Source organism: Artemia franciscana, chromosome 8, assembly GCF_032884065.1.
Source record: "Artemia franciscana chromosome 8, ASM3288406v1, whole genome shotgun sequence".
Lineage (NCBI taxonomy): Eukaryota > Metazoa > Arthropoda > Branchiopoda > Anostraca > Artemiidae > Artemia > Artemia franciscana.
The window spans coordinates 47040889-47060881 of record NC_088870.1 but is presented as its reverse complement, the minus strand read 5'-3'; the positions used below and the strand labels follow the sequence as shown (position 1 = coordinate 47060881).

General features: G+C 36.8%; 3 protein-coding genes across 3 annotated transcripts; all 3 read right to left on the bottom strand.

The window, feature by feature from the left end:
• Positions 1-1311: 1311 nt before the first annotated feature.
• LOC136030699 (putative ankyrin repeat protein RF_0381) lies at positions 1312-2061 on the bottom strand. The gene has a single exon (XM_065709769.1). The coding sequence runs from the start codon at positions 2059-2061 to the stop codon at positions 1312-1314; it is 750 nt and encodes a 249-aa protein (XP_065565841.1).
• A 262-nt stretch (positions 2062-2323) lies between these two features.
• LOC136030698 (serine/threonine-protein phosphatase 6 regulatory ankyrin repeat subunit B-like) lies at positions 2324-5766 on the bottom strand. The gene is made up of 2 exons (XM_065709767.1): positions 2892-5766; positions 2324-2808 (listed from the first exon to the last, which is right to left on the bottom strand). The coding sequence occupies exons 1-2, from the start codon at positions 5764-5766 to the stop codon at positions 2324-2326; spliced, it is 3360 nt and encodes a 1119-aa protein (XP_065565839.1).
• Positions 5767-8134: 2368 nt separating this feature from the next.
• On the bottom strand, positions 8135-8911 carry LOC136030697 (26S proteasome non-ATPase regulatory subunit 10-like). The gene has a single exon (XM_065709766.1). It carries the CDS (start codon positions 8909-8911, stop codon positions 8135-8137), a length of 777 nt encoding a protein of 258 aa, XP_065565838.1.
• Between the last annotated feature and the right edge of the window lie 11082 nt (positions 8912-19993).

Here is a 19993-nt window from a genome sequence, read left to right as displayed (position 1 = left end):
GCTAGTAAATCCTGCTCTCCCTTCATGGAAATTTTCTTCTCCCATTACAAATTCTCGAAGGAAAGTTCCCCCAGCATATCCCCCTCTTCTCAACCCCTCCCCAAAACCAAAAAAATCCTCCTGAAAACGCCTGTATACTTCCCAATAACCATTACTATATGTAAGCACAGGTCAAAGTTTGTAACTTGTTGCCCCTCCCACGGGGACTGTGGGGGAGTAAGTCGTCCCCAAAGACATAGTTATAAGGTTTTTCGACTACACTGAATAAAATGGCTATCTCAGAATTTTGATCCGTTGACTTTGGGAAAATAATTAGCGTGGGAGGGGGCCTAGGTGCCCTCCAATTTTTTTGGTCACTTAAAAAGGGCACTAGAACTTTTCATTTCCGTTAGAATGAGCCCTCTTGCAACATTCTAGGACAACTGGGTCGATACGATCACCCCTGGGAAAAAAAAAAAAAAAAACAAAAAAACAAAAAAACAAATAAACACGCATCCGTGATCTGCCTTCTGGCAAAAAATGCAAAATTCCACATTTTTGTAGATAGGACCTCGAAACTTCTACAATAGGGTTCTCTGATACGCTGAATCTGATGGCGTGATTTTCGTTAAGATTCTATGACTTTTAGGGGGCGTTTCCCCCTATTTACTAAAATAACGCAAATTTTCTCAGGCTCGTAACTTTTGATGGGTAGGACTAAACTTGATGAAACTTATATATTTAAAACCAGCATTGAAATGCGATTCTTTTGATATAGCTATTGGTATCAAAATTCCATTTTTTAGAGTTTTGGTTACTATTGAGCCGGGTCGCTCCTTACTACAGTTCGTTACCACGAACTGTTTGATAGATACTCAATCAAGTGTATTTGATTCTCTGAAAATCTGTAAAATAAGGCTGTGTTATTGTCTGAATCTAAGGCATCTAGAGTGGCAACCTTTGAAACTAGTAGTTGACAAATCTCCAAATTGCCTTCCAAAGCAGCAAAATGTAAGGCTGTCTTATTTTCAGAATCTAAAGCATCTTGAAAGGCACCTTTTGAAAGTAGTAGTTCACAAATCTTCAAATTTCGTATGAAAGCAGCATCAAGTAACATTGTTACGCCCTTATGATTCTTTGTATTTGGTTTGGCCCCTTTCTCTAATAGATATTCAATCATGTGCATTTGATTCTCGCCCACAGCATCATATAAGGCTGTCATATTGTCTGAATCTAAGGCATCTACAGTAGCATCTTTTGAAACTAGTAGTTGACAAATCTCCAAATTGCCTTTCCAAGCAGCAAAATGTAAGGCTGTTTTATTTTTCCAATCTAAACATCTATTTTGGCACCCTTTGAAACTAGTAGTTGACAAATCTCCAAATTGCCTTTCCGAGCAGCAAGATGTAACGCTGTTATATTTTCCGAATCTAAGGTATCTACAGTGGTACCTTTTGAAACTAGTAGTTCACAAATCTCCAAATTGCCTTTCAAAGTAGCAAAATGTAAGACTGTTACGCACTTATTATTCTTTGCATTTGGGTTGGCCCCTTTTTCTAATAGATATTCAATCACGTGTATTTTATTCTCAATCATAGTGTCATAAAAGGCTGTCCTACTGTCCGAATCTAAGGCATCTACAGTGGCACCCTTTGAAACTAGCAGTTGACAAATCTCCCAATTGCCTTCGACAGCAGCAAACTGAAAAACTGTTACGCACTTACGATCCTTTGCATTTGGGTCGGCCCCTTTCTCTAATAGATATTCAATCACGTGTAGCTGATTCATGGCCACTGCATAAAACAAGACTTCCAAAGCAGCAAAATATAAGGCTGTCCTATTGTCCAAATCTAAGGCATCTATAATGGCACCTTTTGAAACTAGTAGTTGACAAATATCCAAATTGCCTTCCGAAGCAACAAAATGTAAGGCTGTCCTATTTTCCGAATATAAGGCATCTATAATGGCACCTTTTGAAACTAGTTGTGCAGCACCATGTAAGACTGTTGCGCACTTATGATTCTTTGTATTTGAGTTGGCCCCTTTCTCTAATAGATATTCAATCACGTGAATTTGATTCATTGAAACTGCGTAAAATAAGGCTGTGCTATTGTCCGAATCTAAGGCATCTATAATGGCACCTTTTGAAACTAGTAGTTGACAAATCTCCAAATTACCTTCCCAAGCAGCCAAATGTAAGGCTGTCTAGCAGTTGACAAATCTCCAAATTGTCTTTCAAAGCAGCAAAATGTATGACTGTTACGCACTTATGATTCTTGTTATTTGATTTGGCCCCTTTCTCTAGTAGATATTCAATCACGTGTATTTGATTCTCTGAAACTGCTTAAAATAAGGCTGTGTTATTGTCCGAATCTAAGGCATCTATAATGGCACCTTTTGAAACTAGTAGTTCACAAATCTCCAAATTGCCTTTCAAAGCAGCACCATGTAAGACTGTTGCGCACTTATGATTCTTTGTATTTGGGTTGGCCCCTTTCTCTAATAGATATTCAATCACTTGTATTTGATTCATTGAAACTGCGTAAAATAAGGCTGTGTTATTGTCCAAATCTAAGGCATCTATAATGGCACCTTTTGAAACTAGTAGTTGACAAATCTCCAAATTGCCTTCCGAAGCAGCAAAATGTAAGGGTGTCCTATTTTCTGAATCTAAGGCATCTATTATGGCACCTTTTGAAACTGGTAGTTCACAAATCTTCAAATTGCCTTTTAAAGCAGCAACATGTAAGACTGTTTCGCACTTATGATTCTTGTTAATTGGGTTGGCCCCTCTCTCTAATAGATATTCAATCACGTGTATTTCATTCTCTAAAAATGAGTAAAATAAGGCTGTGTTATTATCTGAATCTAGGCACCCTTTGAAACTAGTAGTTGACAAATCTCCAAATTGCCTTCCGAAGCAGCAAAATGTAAGGCTGTCTTATTTTCCGAATCTAAGGCATCTATAATGGCACCTTTTGAAAGTAGTAGTTCACAAATCTTCAAATTGCCTATGAAAGCAGCATCATGTAAAATTGTTACGCCCTTATGATTCTTTGTATTTGGGTTGGCCCCTTTTTCCAATAGATATTCAATCACGTGCATTTGATTCTCTTCCACAGCATCATGTAAGGCTGTCATATTGTCTGAATCTAAGGCATCTACAGTGGCACCTTTTGAAACTAGTAGTTGACAAATCTCCAAATTGCCTTTCCGAGCAGCAAGATGTAAGGCTGTTTTATTTTTCGAATCTAAGACATCTATTTTGGCACCCTTTGAAACTAGTAGTTGACAAATCTCCAAATTGCCTTTCCGAGCAGCAAGATGTAAGGCTGTTCTATTGTCCGAATCTAAGGCATCTACAGTGGCACCTTTTGAAACTAGTAGTTCACAAATCTCCAAATTGCCTTTCAAAGTAGCAAAATGTAAGACTGTTACCCACTTATTATTCTTTGCATTTGGGTTGGCCCCTTTCTCTAATAGATATTCAATCACGTGTATTTCATTCTCAATCACAGCGTCATATAAGGCTGTGTTATTGTACGAATCTAAGGCATCTATAATGGCACCTTTTGAAACTAGTAGTTGACAAATCTCCAAATTGCCATCCGAAGCAGCAAAATGTAAGGGTGTCCTATTTTCCGAATCTAAGGCATCTATTATGGCACCTTTTGAAACTAGTAGTTCACAAATCTCCAAACTGCCTATTAAAACAGCAACATGTAAGACTGTTACGCACTCATGATTCTTGTTATTTGGGTTGGCCCCTCTCTCTAATAGATATTCAATCACGTGTATTTCATTCTCTAAAAATGAGTAAAATAAGGCTGTGTTATTATCTAAATCTAAGGCATCTAGAGCGGCACCCTTTGAAACTAGTAGTTGACAAATCTCCAAATTGCCTTTCCGAGCAGCAAGATGTAAGGCTGTTTTATTTTTCGAATCTAAGACATCTATTTTGGCACCCTTTGAAACTAGTAGTTGACAAATCTCCAAATTGCCTTTCCGAGCAGCAAGATGTAAGGCTGTTCTATTGTCCAAATCTAAGGCATCTATAATGGCACCTTTTAAAAGTAGTAGTTCACAAATCTTCAAATTGCCTATGAAAGCAGCATCATGTAAAATTGTTACACCCTTATGATTCTTTGTATTTGGGTTGGCCCCTTTTTCCAATAGATATTCAATCACGTGCATTTGATTCTCTCCCACAGCATCATGTAAGGCTGTCATATTGTCTGAATCTAAGGCATCTACAGTGGCACCCTTTGAAACTAGTAGTTGACAAATCTCCAAATTGCCTTTCCAAGCAGCAAAATGTAAGGCTGTTTTATTTTTCGAATCTAAGACATTTATTTTGGTTCCCTTTGAAACTAGTAGTTGACAAATCTCCAAATTGCCTTTCCGAGCAGCAAGATGTAAGGCTGACCTATTATCCGAATCTAAGGCATCTACAGTGGCACCTTTTAAAACTAGCAGTTGACAAATCTCCAAATTGCCTTCCAAAGCAGCAAAATGTAAGGCTGTCCTATTTTCCGAATCTAAGGCATCTATAATGGCACCTTTTGAAACTAGTAGTTGACAAATCTCCAAATTGCCTTCCGAAGCAGCAAAATGTAAGGCTGTCCTATTTTCCGAATCTAATGCATCTATAATGGCAGCTTTTGAAACTAGTAGTTTACAAATCTCCAAATTGCCTTTGAAAGCAGCAGCATGTAAGACTGTTAGGCGCTTATGATCCTTTGCATTTGGGTTGGCCCCTTTCTCTAATAGATATTCAATCACGTGTAGCTGATACATGGCCACTGCGTAAAACAAGGCTGTCCAATTGTCCGAATCTACGGTATCTATACTTGTGCCTTTTGAAACTAGTAGTTGACAAATCTCCAAATTGCGTTCCGAAGCAGCAAAATGTAAGGCTGTCCTATTGTCTGAATATAAGGCATCTATAATGGCACCTTTTAAAACTAGCAGTTGACAAATCTCCAAATTGCCTTCCGAAGCAGCAAAATGTAAAGCTGTCCTATTGTCCGAATCTAAGGCATCTATAGTGGCACCTTTTGAAACTAGTAGTTGACAAATCTCTAAATTGCCTTCCGAAGCAGCAAAATGTAAGGCTGTCCTATTTTCCGAATCTAATTCATCTATAATGGCACCTTTTGAAACTAGTAGTTCACAAATCTCCAAATTGCCTTTGAAAGCAGCTTCATGTAAGACTGTTAGGCGCTTATGATCCTTTGCATTTGGGTTGGCCCCTTTCTCTAATAGATATTCAATCACGTGTAGCTGATTCATGGCCACTGCGTAAAACAAGGCTGTCCAATTGTCCGAATCTACGGTATCTATAATGGTGCCTTTTGAAACTAGTAGTTGACAAATCTCCAAATTGCCTTCCGAAGCAGCAAAATGTAAGGCTGTCCAATTGTCGGAATCTAAGGCATCTATAGTGGCACCTTTTGAAACTAGTAGTTGACAAATCTCCAAATTGCCTTCCGAAGCAGCAAAATGTAAAGCTGTCCTATTGTCCGAATCTAAGGCATCTATAATGGCACCTTTTGAAACTAGTAGTTGACAAATCTCCAAATTGCCTTCCGAAGCAGCAAAATGTAAGGCTGTGCTATTTTCCGAATCTAAGGCATCTATAATGGCACCTTTTGAAACTAGTTGTTCACAAATCTCCAAATTGCCTGTGAAAGCAGCACCATGTAAGACTGTTGCGCACTTATGATTCTTTGTATTTGGGTTGGCCCCTTCCTCTAATAGATATTCAATCACGTGAATTTGATTCATTGGAACAGCGTAAAATAAGGCTGTGTTATTGTCCGAATCTAAGGCATCTATAATGGCACCTTTTGAAACTACTACTACTACTAATAACTCACTGCAGCACCAAGCCGCCCGAGGCCAACACAGCTACGCACGCTCCTCCTCCAACCTAATCTATTTAAAGCCTCCCTCTTTACACCCTCCCAGGAAGTTCCCATTTCCTTTAAATCCTTATTTATTACATCCTCCCAACCCAGACAAGGACGACCTGCTTTCCGTGTAGCCCCAGACGGTTGGCCAAAAAGGACAATCTTCGGTAATCTGTCATCCTTCATCCGTAGAACGTGGCCTAGCCATCTCAACCTTTCTTTCATTATAGCCCCAGAAAGCGGGATTGAACCACACTTTTCGTACAACCTACTGTTTGAAATACGGTCAGTCAGCCGGGTACCCAGAACAATCCGTAGGCAATTTCTCTGGAAAACATCTAGTAAATTTTCATCTGCTTTTCGGAGTGTCCATGCTTCAGAGCCATATTTGACCACTGTCATCACTGTAGCTTCCAATATTCTAATCTTGGTTTGTAGGCTTATCTTTCTATTCTTCCAAACTTTTTTTAACTGTGAAAAAACACCCTGAGCTTTAGCTATTCTACTTTTAACATCTTCACTGCTCCCACCATCTTTACTAATAATACTACCAAGGTAACTGAAGCTCCCAACCTGATCAATCTTTTCGTTACCTAAGGTCACCTGTTCATCTTCACTTATTCCTAGCCTTAGTGACTTAGTCTTCTTAACATTAATTTTCAAACCTATTTTAGCACCCTGAACTCGTAAAACCTCTAAAAATTCATTCATTTTGCTCACACTTTCATCTAATATGCTTAAATCATCAGCATAATCTAAGTCCAGGAGCGTTCTTCCTCCCCATTTGATTCCATGGTCTCCAATTGCCTTTCCTGTGCTCCTTAAGACGAAGTCCATCAAAATGATCCATATAAAGGGGGATAGAACACAACCCTGCTTAACTCCTGATGTAATACAAAACCAGTTGCTAACCTCATTTCCTACCTTAACCGCAGCAGTATTATTCTCGTACATAGCGCAAATCACTTTAATGTATTTTTCTGGTATACCATATAACGATAAGACCTTTGTTAACGCTGTTCTATCAACAGAATCGAAAGCTTGCTCATAATCGATAAAACTAAGGACCAAAGGTGTTTGACAACGAAGGGACTTCTCAATTATTAACCTAAGAGTGAAAACATGGTCGACACATCCTCTACCTTTTCTAAAACCGCATTGTTCTTCCCTTAAAACTTTGTCTACAGCATGTCTCAGTCTAAAAATAATCATATTACTCAGTAATTTGCTACCTACAGAGACCAGACTAATGCCTCGATAATTACGACATTCACTCTTGTCACCTTTCTTATACAGTGGTTTAATTAAGGTTTTCCTAAAATCATTGGGTACTTCCCCTTTTTCAAAAATCATGTTCATAATCTTCAGTAGCTTATTCCTAACCTCAGAGCCACCATATTTAAGGAACTCATTAATCATACTATCAGCACCTGGGGCCTTATTATTTTTTAATCCTTCTAGTACTGTCGCTAAATCTTCCTCACTAAACAAATCTTCCTTCACATCCAAGGTATCACAAACTTTTTCATTTTCATCTATATCTTTTCCTGCAACTGTATCTCGGTTTAGCACATTCTCAAAATGTTCCACCCATCTTTCTTTAACTTTTTCCTTATCACTAATTGTGGCCCCATTTCTATCTTTAACTGGGACTAGTCCGGATCGGCTACTCCCTTTCAATTTATTAACATGCCAGTATAATATTTTACTATTATGCCGTCTAGCCGCATCTTCCAGATCCTCAGCAATTTTATCCATCGCCTCCATTTCACATCCCCTTAGTTCATATTTTAATGCTTTCTCCACTTTCTTTACATTCCTTTTGTTTTCATACGACCTATCGCTCAGATAATTCTTATACAAACCCCTTCTACTCTCTATTAAACCTAAAGCTTTTTCACTAATATTCCTAGTTGCTGTCTTAGCACTCTTCCCTAGGACACCATCAGCAACTTCACAAATTGTTTTTCTGAAATTATTCCATCCATCTTCCACATTGTCAAATTTTAAACCCTCAAGTTTAGTACTCAACTGTTCCTGGAATTTTTTTTCTAAAATTTTCATCCTGAAGTCTACCAACATCATAACTTTCCGGGAGGGAGTTACTCTTCCGAAATTTCAGCTTTAAATTAACCTTAGACACTACTAGATGGTGATCTTTACTTTTAACCTTTTGAAACTAGTAGTTGACAAATCTCCAAATTGCCTTTCGAAGCAGCCAAATGTAAGGCTGTCCTATTTTCCTAATCTAATGCATCTATAATGGCACCTTTTGAAACTAGTAGTTCACAAATCTCCAAATTGCCTTTGAAAGCAGCTTCATGTAAGACTGTTATGCGCTTATGATCCTTTGCATTTGGGTTGGCCCCTTTCTCTAATAGATATTCAATCACGTGTAGCTGATTCATGGCCACTGCGTAAAACAAGGCTGTCCAATTGTCCGAATCTACGGTATCTATAATGGTGCCTTTTGAAACTAGTAGTTGACAAATCTCTAAATTGCCTTTAGAAGCAGCAAAGTGTAAGGCTGTCCAATTGTCGGAATCTAAGGCATCTACAGTGGCACCTTTTGAAACTAGTAGTTGACAAATCTCCAAATTGCCTTCCGAAGCAGCAAAATGTAAAGCTGTCCTATTGTCCGAATCTAAGGCATCTATAATGGCACCTTTTGAAACTAGTAGTTGACAAATCTCCAAATTGCCTTTTCTAGCAGCACAATGTAAGGCTGTACATTTTGCTGGTTTTCCAGAGGAGCAGCTCCTGTTCCAAATTCGATTGGGGTGAAAATAAATTCCGTTGCTTTCTAAGAGATTTTCAATTATCGGTGATGTTGGTCTCTCGTCACTATATGAATATAAAGTAGACAAATCTTTGATAACTACAGCTTTTCCATCCATTGGACATGAGGCGTTTACTTGTAGCCATTCCTTAATGCAATAACCACAAAATACATGCTTACATTCTGAAATCCGAAGAGGATCCTTCAGTTCATTTAAACAAATCGAGCAAAAGAAACTCATTTCCACACTCTTCGATACTTCTTATGAAAATTAGCTTCATTGTGATTCAATTTGGCATTACTAATGGCTATAGTTCGTTCTTTAATATAAAATTAATTTATTATTTTCAGGTGTTTTTCAATATTTAATTCAAAAATTAAAATTATTACTCAGACACCATAAATATTTTTGCAATTTAAGTAATAAATTTGGTGGTCCTAAACTAAGAAATACAATGTTGTTTTTTTTTACGGAAATAAAACACCACATTATAGATATAAGCACTTTAGGAGTCGAGCCAAACCAAGCTTGGTTCTATAAGGCAATATGGCAAAATTTTGATCAAATGTATTAAGTGAAAAAAGGGGACGAAGAGGGGAGTGGGTACTGATTACCGTCTGAACACTCAACTTTTAAAAAGAGCACCCTAACTTTCAATTTTGAATCGAATGAGCCTCCTACAAAGTTTGTATGACCACCCCTTCTATCAAATACCCCATGTATTAACAATGGACAACTAGTATAACTTATAGCCCAGGCTGGGGAGGGGTAATGAAACCCTAAACCATAGTTATTTGACATTCAGACTATTTTTAACAAAATTCTCATCTCAAAATTTTGATGGGAAGCATTTGAGAGAAAATGCCGTGGTGGGGGGAGGTTGATTGCCCTTTTCTAGAACCGCACTGTTTTTGTCTTAAAACTTTTTCTACAGCATCTCTCAGTCTAAACAATATCATATTACTAACCTATTTGCTACCTAGAGTGACCAGACTAATGCCTCGTTAATACCCACTCAGACACACATGCATAGTAAGAGAGACAAGAAACCAGCTACTCGGATAAAAAAGCACAGCGAAACAGATAGAGCAAAACACCTACAAACACACAGAGTCAGATGCACAAACACGAAAAAACAGACATGAAAACATACGAACACCAGCTCAGACACACAGGCGTAGTGAGATAGACAAACAAATAGCTGCACAGTCACACAGGCATAGTGTTTGTGTGTTTGTGTGTGTGTGTGTGTATGTGTGCGTGTGAGAGAGAGAAAGAGAAATAGGAAGTGAAATGAAGAGTCAAACCATCTCATATCTTCTATATATATATATATATATATATATATATATATATATATATATATATATATATATATATATATATATATATATATACATATATATATATATATATCTATATATATATATATATATATATATATATATATATATATATATATATATATATCTATATATCTATATATATATATATATATATATATATATATATATATATATATATATATATATATATATAAAATATGTTGTCTCTCTCTGTGTGTGTGTGTGTCGAGTGACGTCATGTTTGTGTGTCGACTGACGTCATGTTTTTCGGCTGACGTCATTATAAGGATTGAGCTGTATGCGTCATGAAGTTGTTTGTCGACTGACGTCATGTTTGTCAACTGGTGAAATTACATACCGGGACACAAATGACGATCGGGACGCAGGGAATATAAATGACGACCGGGAACCTCAAAGAGAAATTACAGACTGGGACACCCGGACACAAATCACGACCGGGACACAGGGAATATAAATGACGACCGGGACATAGGGACATAACTACAACGGGGACGCCGGGGGCACTGGCGGGATATATAAATGACGACCGGGACACAGGGATTGTTCGAATAGAAATTACAGACCAGGACACAAATGACGACCGGAACACCGGGACACAGGGAATATAAATGACGACCTGGACACTCAAAGAGAAAATACAAACTGGGATACTGGGACACAAATGACGACCAGGACACAGGGAATATAAATATGCACAGACAATGGGACAGCGAAGAATGTTGAATATTCGCATGTTTTATGTAGTGAAAAACATATATATATACTAGCAGTTGGGGTGGTGTATATATATATATATATATATATATATATATATATATATATATATATATATATATATACATATATATACTGCTAGTATATATATATATGTTTTTCACTACGTAAAACTTGCGAATATACAACATTCTTTGCTGTCCCATTGTCTGTGCATATCAATAGATTGTCAGGTTTACCGACTCTTGAACATGGAACATATAATGGTCCATGGAAAAACAATCCGTATTCAGATCTATACCTCATGATTCTAATGATTGCCCTTGAGCTTTGTTGATGGTGATTGCTAATCGACCATTCCCTGTGTTGCCGTCGTCATTTATATATCCCCCTCTGCCCCCCGGTGTCCCCGTTGTAGTTGTGTCCCTGTGTCCTGGTCGTCATTTATATTCCCTGTGTCCCGGTCGACATTTGTGTCATGGTGTCCCAGTCTGTGATTTTTCTTTGAGTGTCCCGGGCGTCATTTATATTCCTTGTGTCCCGGTGTCCCGGTCGTCATTTGTGTCCCGGTGTCTCGGTCTGTATATACATTCGTTTTTGAATTGGTCTTTTTTTTTAGTTTTTAGTTTTTTACCTTTTTTTAGTTTTTTTAGTTATACCTCATGATTCTAATGATTACCCTTGAGCTATCTTGATGGTGATTGCTAATCGAACATTCGCTGTGTCCCCGTCGTCATTTATATATCCCCCTGTGCCCCCCGGCGTCCCCGTTGTAGTTGTGTCCCTGTGTCCCGGTCATCATTTGTATCCCGGTGTCCCGGTCTGTATATACATTCGTTTTTGAAATGGTATATGATAAAATAAATTTTTGTATTTTTCCCCTTTTTTTCGTTTTTTTTTTTGGTTTTTACTTTTTTTAGTTTTTTTTAGTTTTTTTTCTTGTTTCTTTTTAGTTTTTTTATTTTATTTTTTTAGTTTTGTTTTTCTCCTTTATTTTTCATTTTTTTTCCTTTTTTTCTTCTTTTTTCTTTTTTAGTTTTTTTTTAGTTTTTTAGCTGTTTTAGTTTTTTTATTAGTTTTTAGTTTTTTTTTTATTTTTATTTTTTTTTGTAGTTTTTACCTTTTTTTTTAGTTTTTTTTTACTTATGTCCTGGTCGTCATTTATGCTCCCTGTGTCCCGGTCGTCATTTGTGTCCCGGTGCTTTGTTGATGATGATTGCTAATCGAACATTCCTTGTGTCCCGGTCGCTTTCTCTTTGAGTGTCCCGGTCGTCATTTATATTCCCTGTGTCCCGGTCGTCATTTGTGTCCAGGTGTCCCAGTCTGTGATTTCTCTTTGATTGTCCCAGGCGTCATTTATATTCCTTGTGTCCCGGTGTCCCGGTCGTCATTTGTGTCCCGGTGTCCCGGTCTGTATATACATTCGTTTTTGAATTGGTCTTTTTTTAGTTTTTAGTTTTTTACCTTTTTTTAGTTTTTTTAGTTATACCTCATGATTCTAATGATTACACTTGAGCTATGTTGATGGTGATTGCTAATCGAACATTCCCTGTGTCCCCGTCGTCATTTACATATCCCCCTGTGCCCCCCGGCGTCCCCGTTGTAGTTGTGTCCCTGTGTCCCGGTCATCATTTGTGTCCCGGTGTTCCGGTCTGTATATACATTCGTTTTTGAAATGGTATATGATAAAATAAATTTTTGTATTTTTCCCCTTTTTTTCTTTTATTTTTTTTTTTGGTTTTTACCTTTTTTTTTAGTTTTTTTAGTTTTTTTTCTTGTTTCTTTTTAGTTTTTTTTATTTTTAATTTTTTAGTTTTGTTTTTCTCCTTTATTTTTCATTTTTTTTCCTTTTTTTCTTCTTTTTTCTTTTTTAGTTTTTTTTAGTTTTTTAGCTGTTTTAGTTTTTTTATTAGTTTTTAGTTTTTTTTTTCTTTTTATTTTTTTTGTAGTTTTTACCTTTTTTTTAGTTTTTTTTTACTTATGTCCTGGTCGTCATTTATGCTCCCTGTGTCCCGGTCGTCATTTGTGTCCCGGTGCTTTGTTGATGATGATTGCTAATCGAACATTCCTTGTGTCCCGGTCGCTTTCTCTTTGAGTGTCCCGGTCGTCATTTATATTCCCTGTGTCCCGGTCGTCATTTGTGTCCTGGTGTCCCAGTCTGTGATTTCTCTTTGATTGTCCCAGGCGTCATTTATATTCCTTGTGTCCCGGTGTCCCGGTCGTCATTTGTGTCCCGGTGTCCCGGTCTGTATATACATTCGTTTTTGAATTGGTCTTTTTTTAGTTTTTAGTTTTTTACCTTTTTTTAGTTTTTTTAGTTATACCTCATGATTCTAATGATTACCCTTGAGCTATGTTGATGGTGATTGCTAATCGAACATTCCCTGTGTCCCCGTCGTCATTTACATATCCCCCTGTGCCCCCCGGCGTCCCCGTTGTAGTTGTGTCCCTGTGTCCCGGTCGTCATTTTACCCTGTTTTCGACGTTCAAATACTTTATTTTTAGTATTCCACGTGTAATACGAAAGCACTTCAGTATACAGCAGTTTTTTTTGCAAAAGAATCATTTTTGCATAGCGAAAAGAAAGTAGTTAACTTTGTATCCGGTGGATTCAGGGCTCTTTGTTGCACGTTGGATTCTGAAAAATAAACACGTTGGTCATTCTGTAAATGCATCGCTAAGTGAACAACAGCTGGACTACGTTCATGTATCGGAAATGAAAGAATTTGCCAAACAGCTTCATTACTGCTTATGTATCTTCTAGCCTGATATTGTACGATTTCGTCGATAACTTTGATTTTGGGCTGCAAGCCAAAAACTGCCATGTCACTGCCTTTGTTGACGTATTTATATATGTATTTGATTGCCTTTACGGAGTTACAGTATTCAACGTTTATGTGTGCATTAAATGTTTTTGATAATAATGGGGAATAAAGAGCAACCCACTGGTTATGATTTCTCTTTGAGACGCAAGCCTAATTTCACGCTGTTGTTGTGATTCCTCGGCACGCTTTCTTTTCTTACTTTCTCTATCAGCCACAAGCCTGTTTTCTTGCTGTTCTTGTGATTCCTTGGTACGCTTTCTTTTCTTACTTTCTCTATCAGCAGCAAGTTTTTTGGCATAGACTCTTTGAGCAGCTTCTTTGGCTGTTGCCATTTTAGTTTCTTCAGTCATTTTACAATTAAACATTTTTCCGTGAACGAATGTCTTAAATAGGTGTTGGGGGCACTTGTGTCCCGGTGTCCCAGTCGTCATTTGTGTCCCGGTGTCCCGGTCTGTATATACATTCGTTTTTGAATTGATTTTTTTTTTAGTTTTTTGTTTTTTACTTTTTTTTTAGTTTTTTTTTAGTTATACCTCATGATTCTAATGATTGCCCTTGAGCTTTGTTGATGGTGGTTGCTAATCGAACATTCCCTGTGTCCCCGTCGTCATTTTTATATCCCCCTGTACCCCCCGGCGTCCCCATTGTAGTTGTGTCCCTGTGTCCCGTTCGTCATTTATATTCCCTGTGTCTCGGTCGTCATTTGTGTCCCGGTGTCCCGGTCTGTATATACATTCGTTTTTGAATTGGTATATGATGAAATAAATTTTTGTGTTTTTCCCCTTTTTTCTTTTTAGTTTCTTATTGGTTTTTACTTTTTTAGTTTTTTTTATTTTTATTTTTATTTTTTTTAGTTTTGTTTTTTAGTTTTTTATTTTTTTTTAGTTTTTTTCTTTGTTCTTTTTAGTATTTTTTGTAGTTTTTACCTTTTTAGTTTTTTTTATTTATTTCTATTTTTTTAGTTTGATTTTCTCCTTTATTTTTCGTTTTTTTTTTCCTTTTATTTACTTTTTTACTTTTTTAAATTTTTTAGCTTTTTTAGTTTTTTTTATTAGTTTTTAGTCTTTTTTTTCTTTTTAGTTTTTTTTTTTGTAGTTTTTACCTTACGCGCCATATATAGTTATAGCGCCATATTAGTTACGCGCCATTGTAGTTGTGTCCCTGTGTCCCACCTGTGAATAGAGATAGATATATCTATCTATATATATAAAAATAAGTTGTCTGTGTGTGCGTGTCTGTCGAGTGATGTCATGTTTGTGTGTCGACTGACGTCATGTTTTCGACTGACGAAATTACAAACCGGGACATCGGGAAACAAATGACGATTGGGACACTGGCACATAGGGAATATAAATGACGACCGGGACACTCAAAGAGAAAGCGACCGGGACACAAGGAATGTTCGATTAGCAATCACCATCAACAAAGCACCGGGACACAAATGACGACTGGGACACAGGGAGCATAAATGACGACCAGGACATAAGTAAAAAAAAACTAAAAAAAAAAGGTAAAAACTACAAAAAAACTAAAAAGAAAAAAAAACTAAAAACTAATAAAAAACTAAAACAGCTAAAAAAATAAAAAAAAAATAAAAAAGAAAAAAAAGAAAAAAAATGAAAAATAAAGGAGAAAAACAAAACTAAAAAAATAAAAAGAAAAAAAACTAAAAAGAAAAAAGAAAAAAAACTAAAAAAACTAAAAAAAAAGTAAAAACCAAAAAAACTAAAAAGAAAAAAAGGGGATAAATACAAAAATTTATTTTATCATATACCATTTCAAAAACAAATGTATATACAGACCGGGACACCGGGATACAAATGACGACCAGGACACAGGGACACAACTACAACGGGGACGCCGGGGGGCACAGGGGGATATATAAATGACGACGGGGACAAAGGGAATGTTCGATTAGCAATCACCATCAACATAGCTCAAGGGTAATCATTAGAATCATGAGGTATAACTAAAAAAAACTAAAAACAGGTAAAAAACTAAAAACTAAAAAAAAGACCAATTCAAAAACGAATGTATATACAGACCGGGACACCGGGACACAAATGACGACCGGGACACAAGGAATATAAATGACGCCCGGGAGAATCAAAGAGAAATCACAGACTGGGACACCAGGACACAAATGACGACCGGGACACAGGGAATATAAATGACGACCGGGACACTCAAAGAGAAAGCGACCAGGACACAAGGAATGTTCGATTAGCAATCATCATCAACAAAGCACCGGGACACAAATGACGACCGGGACACAGGGAGCATAAATGACGACCAGGACATAAGTAAAAAAAAAACTAAAAAAAAGGTAAAAACTACAAAAAAAAACTAAAAAGAAAAAAAACTAAAAACTAATAAAAAAACTAAAACAGCTAAAAAACTAAAAAAAAAACTAAAAAAGAAAAAAGAAGAAAAAAAGGAAAAAAATGAAAAATAAAGGAGAAAAACAAAACTAAAAAAATAAAATAAAAAAAACTAAAAAACAAAAAAAAAGTAAAAACCAAAAAAATTAAAAAGAAAAAAAGGGGAAAAATACAAAAAAATATTTTATCATATACCATTTCAAAAACGAATGTATATACAGACCGGGACACCGGGATACAAATGATGACCAGGACACAGGGACACAACTACAACGGGGACAACGGGGGGCACAGGGGGATATATAAATGACGAAGGGGACACAGGGAATGCTCGATTAGCAATCACCATCAACATAGCTCAAGGGTAATCATTAGAATCATGAGGTATAACTAAAAAAACTAAAAAAAGGTAAAAAACTAAAAAAAAAAGACCAATTCAAAACCGAATGTATATACAGACCAGGACACCGGGACACAAATGAGGACCGGGACACCGGGACACAAGGAATATAAATGACGCCCGAGAAACTCAAAGAGAAATCACAGACTGGGACACCAGGACACAAATGATGACTGGGACACAGGGAATATAAATGACGACCAGGACACAGGGACACAACTAAAACGGGGACGCCGGGGGCAGAGGGGGATATAAAAATGACGACGGCAACACAGGGAATGGTCGATTAGCAATCACCATCAACAAAGCTCAAGGGCAATCATTAGAATCATGAGGTATAGATCTGAATACGGATTGATTTTCCATGGACCATTATATGTTGCATGTTCAAGAGTCGGTAAACCTGACAATCTATTGATATGCACAGACAATTGGACAGCAAAGAATGTTGTATATTCGCAAGTTTTACGTGGTTAAAAACATATATATATATATATATATATATATATATATATATATATATATATATATATATATATATATATATATATATATATATATATATATATATATATATATATATATATATATATATATATATATATATATATATATATATATATATTTATTTATTTATATATTTATATATATATATATATATATATATATATATATATATTTATTTATTTATATATTTATATATATATATATATATATATACATATATATACGCCACCCCAACTGCTAGTATATATATATATATATATATATATATATATATGTTTTTCACTACGTAAAACATGCAAATATTCAACATTTTTCGCTGTCCCATTGTCTGTGCATATTTATATTCCCTGTGTCCCGGTTGTCATTTGTGTCCTGGTATCCCAGTTTGTATTTTCTCTTTGAGTGTCACGGTCATCATTTATATTCCCTGTGTCCCGGTGTTCTGGTCGTCATTTGTGTCCCGGTCTGTAATTTCTATTCGAACAATCCCTGTGTCCCGGTCGTCATTTATATATCCCGCCTGTGCCCCCGGCGTCCCCGTTGTAGTTATGTCCCTATGTCCCGGTCGTCATTTATATTCTCTGTGTCCCGGTCGTGATTTGTGTCCGGGTGTCCCAGTCTGTAATTTCTCTTTGAGGTTCCCGGTCGTCATTTATATTCCCTGTGTCCCGGTAGTCATTTGTGTCCCGGTATGTAATTTTATCAGTTGACAATCATGACGTCAGTCGACAAAAAACTTCATGACGCATACAGCTCAATCCTTATAATGACGTCAGCTGACAAACATGACGTCAGTCGACACACAAACATGACGTCACTTGACACACGCACAGAGAGACAACATATTTATATATATATATATATATATATATATATATATATATATATATATATATATATATATATGTATATAGAAGATATAAGATGGTTTGCCTCTTCATTTCACTCCCTATTTCTCTTTCTCTCTCTCACACGCACACACAAACACACAAACACTATGCCTGTGTGACTGTGCAGCTATTTGTTTGTCTATCTCACTACGCCTGTGTGTCTGAGCGGGTGTTCGTATGTTTTCATGTCTGTTTTTGCGTGTTTGTGCATCTGACTCTGTGTGTTTGTAGGTGTTTGGCTCTATCTGTCTCGCTGTGCTTTTTTATCCGAGTAGCTGGTTTCTTGTCTCTCTTACTATGCATGTGTGTCTGATTTGGTATTAACGAGGCATTAGTCTGGTCACTGTAGGTAGCAAATAGGTTAGTAATATGATATTGTTTAGACTAAGAGATGCTGTTGAAAAAGTTTTAAGACAAAAACAGTGCGGTTCTAGAAAAGGGCAATCAACCTCCCCCCACCACGGCATTTTCTCTCAAATGCTTCCCATCAAAATTTTGAGATGAGAATTTTGTTAAAAATAGTCTGAATGTCAAATAACTATGGTTTAGGGTTTGATTACCCCTCCCCAGCCTGGGCTATAAGTTATACTAGTTGTCCATTGTTAATACATGGGGTATTTGATAGAAGGGGTGGTCATACAAGCTTTGTAGGAGGCTCATTCGATTCAAAATTGAAAGTTGGGGTGCTCTTTTTAAAAGTTGAGTGTTCAGACGGTAATCAGTACCCACTCCCCGTTCATTCATCCACACTGGTAACAGCCGGGATCTATTTGATGATCCGTCTGTCTCCCTCGTTTGAAGAGAGAGGGTGCTGCCTACTGGTTATTATGGGAGCCTTAACTTCCTTTTTCTCAGGGTTGTTTGCATTCGGAGAAAACGATTTAAAACGAGTAATCGCATTATCTACATTAAGCCAACTAGGAGTAATAATATTCTCTCTAGGTTTCGGGCTCACGCTATTTTGTTACTTCCATCTTTTTGCTCATGCACTTTTTAATGCCCTTCTTTTTATATGCTCAGGGGTTGTAATCCACTCATTAGGCGTACAAGACATAATTCGAATGGGAGGGGTATCCAAAATACTCCCTTATACTAGCTACGTTATTTTAAGTGTGTTCTCTAAGATTGATGGGATTCCCATTGTTATCGGGTTTCTTTTCAAAAGATTTAACTATCGAATCCTCAGAGGACCTAGGGATATTAATCCCCAGCGTACTTATATTAGGGTCATGTCTTTTAACGAGAACTTATTCTTCCCGAATTGCAATAATATGTTTATGTTCCCATAATTATAATTTAAGTTGCCAGTACAGGGACGAAGAAGGGGACTATCTAACTCCCCTCTTTGTTCTTTACTGGGGGGCTGTTATAGGAGGATATATCTTTTATTGATGTTTTCTGGGGGACGTAAGAATTATCTTGGGCGCATTTGAGAAAATCCTCCTTCTCTCTCTTATCAGATTGGGGGTAATATTACCTTACTTTATCAAATCACTCAGCCTGAGTCTAAGACACTATGTAAGTAGAATATTATTTTTACCATTTATTACGGGGCGGACAAGCTGTATACCCCTAGCTATGGGTGAACTTCTTTATTACGAGGGCGACTGTGGCTGGGTAGAAGAAGCGGGACCCTCATTAATTTATCAGAATAGCTCAAGGGGTTCATCTGTATTTTCGTTCCTAACCTCCTCCCCATATAAGGTACTCATCCTAACTTCTTTATTATTCACATTATTTATATATTTCTATAGCTTAACAAGAGCACAACACTGAAGATGAAGGAGTGGATAATTCCTGGAAATATTTAAAGGACATTTGTCCATCTATGCATTGAAAATGCATTGCATTAAATATACTATATAAATAGGCAGTGAGTAGAGTTTAACTACCCGGTTGAAGAGTTAGCAGCTCTCATCCTTCTTTCTGCCTCTTAACAGGGGTTATCCCTTCCTCTTCATTAACAATGAAGCGCTATTAATTAGCTTCTGCTAAAGAGTTGGGGCCAAGGGGCCTAAATTCAGGTCGAAACTGGATTTGATAATATCAGCTCCCACTCTGAGAGAAGGGATACCCCTCTTTTAGGATGCAAACCCAATGTTCTACTTAAACTATCCTCCTAAATAAAATAATTTTTGATAAAGTTGACAATTATTCAATTCACCTGAGAGCACCCTCCTTTCATTCATAAAACACTCCCGCAACAAGAATGAAGGAAAAGAAGATAACCAGGTAGGT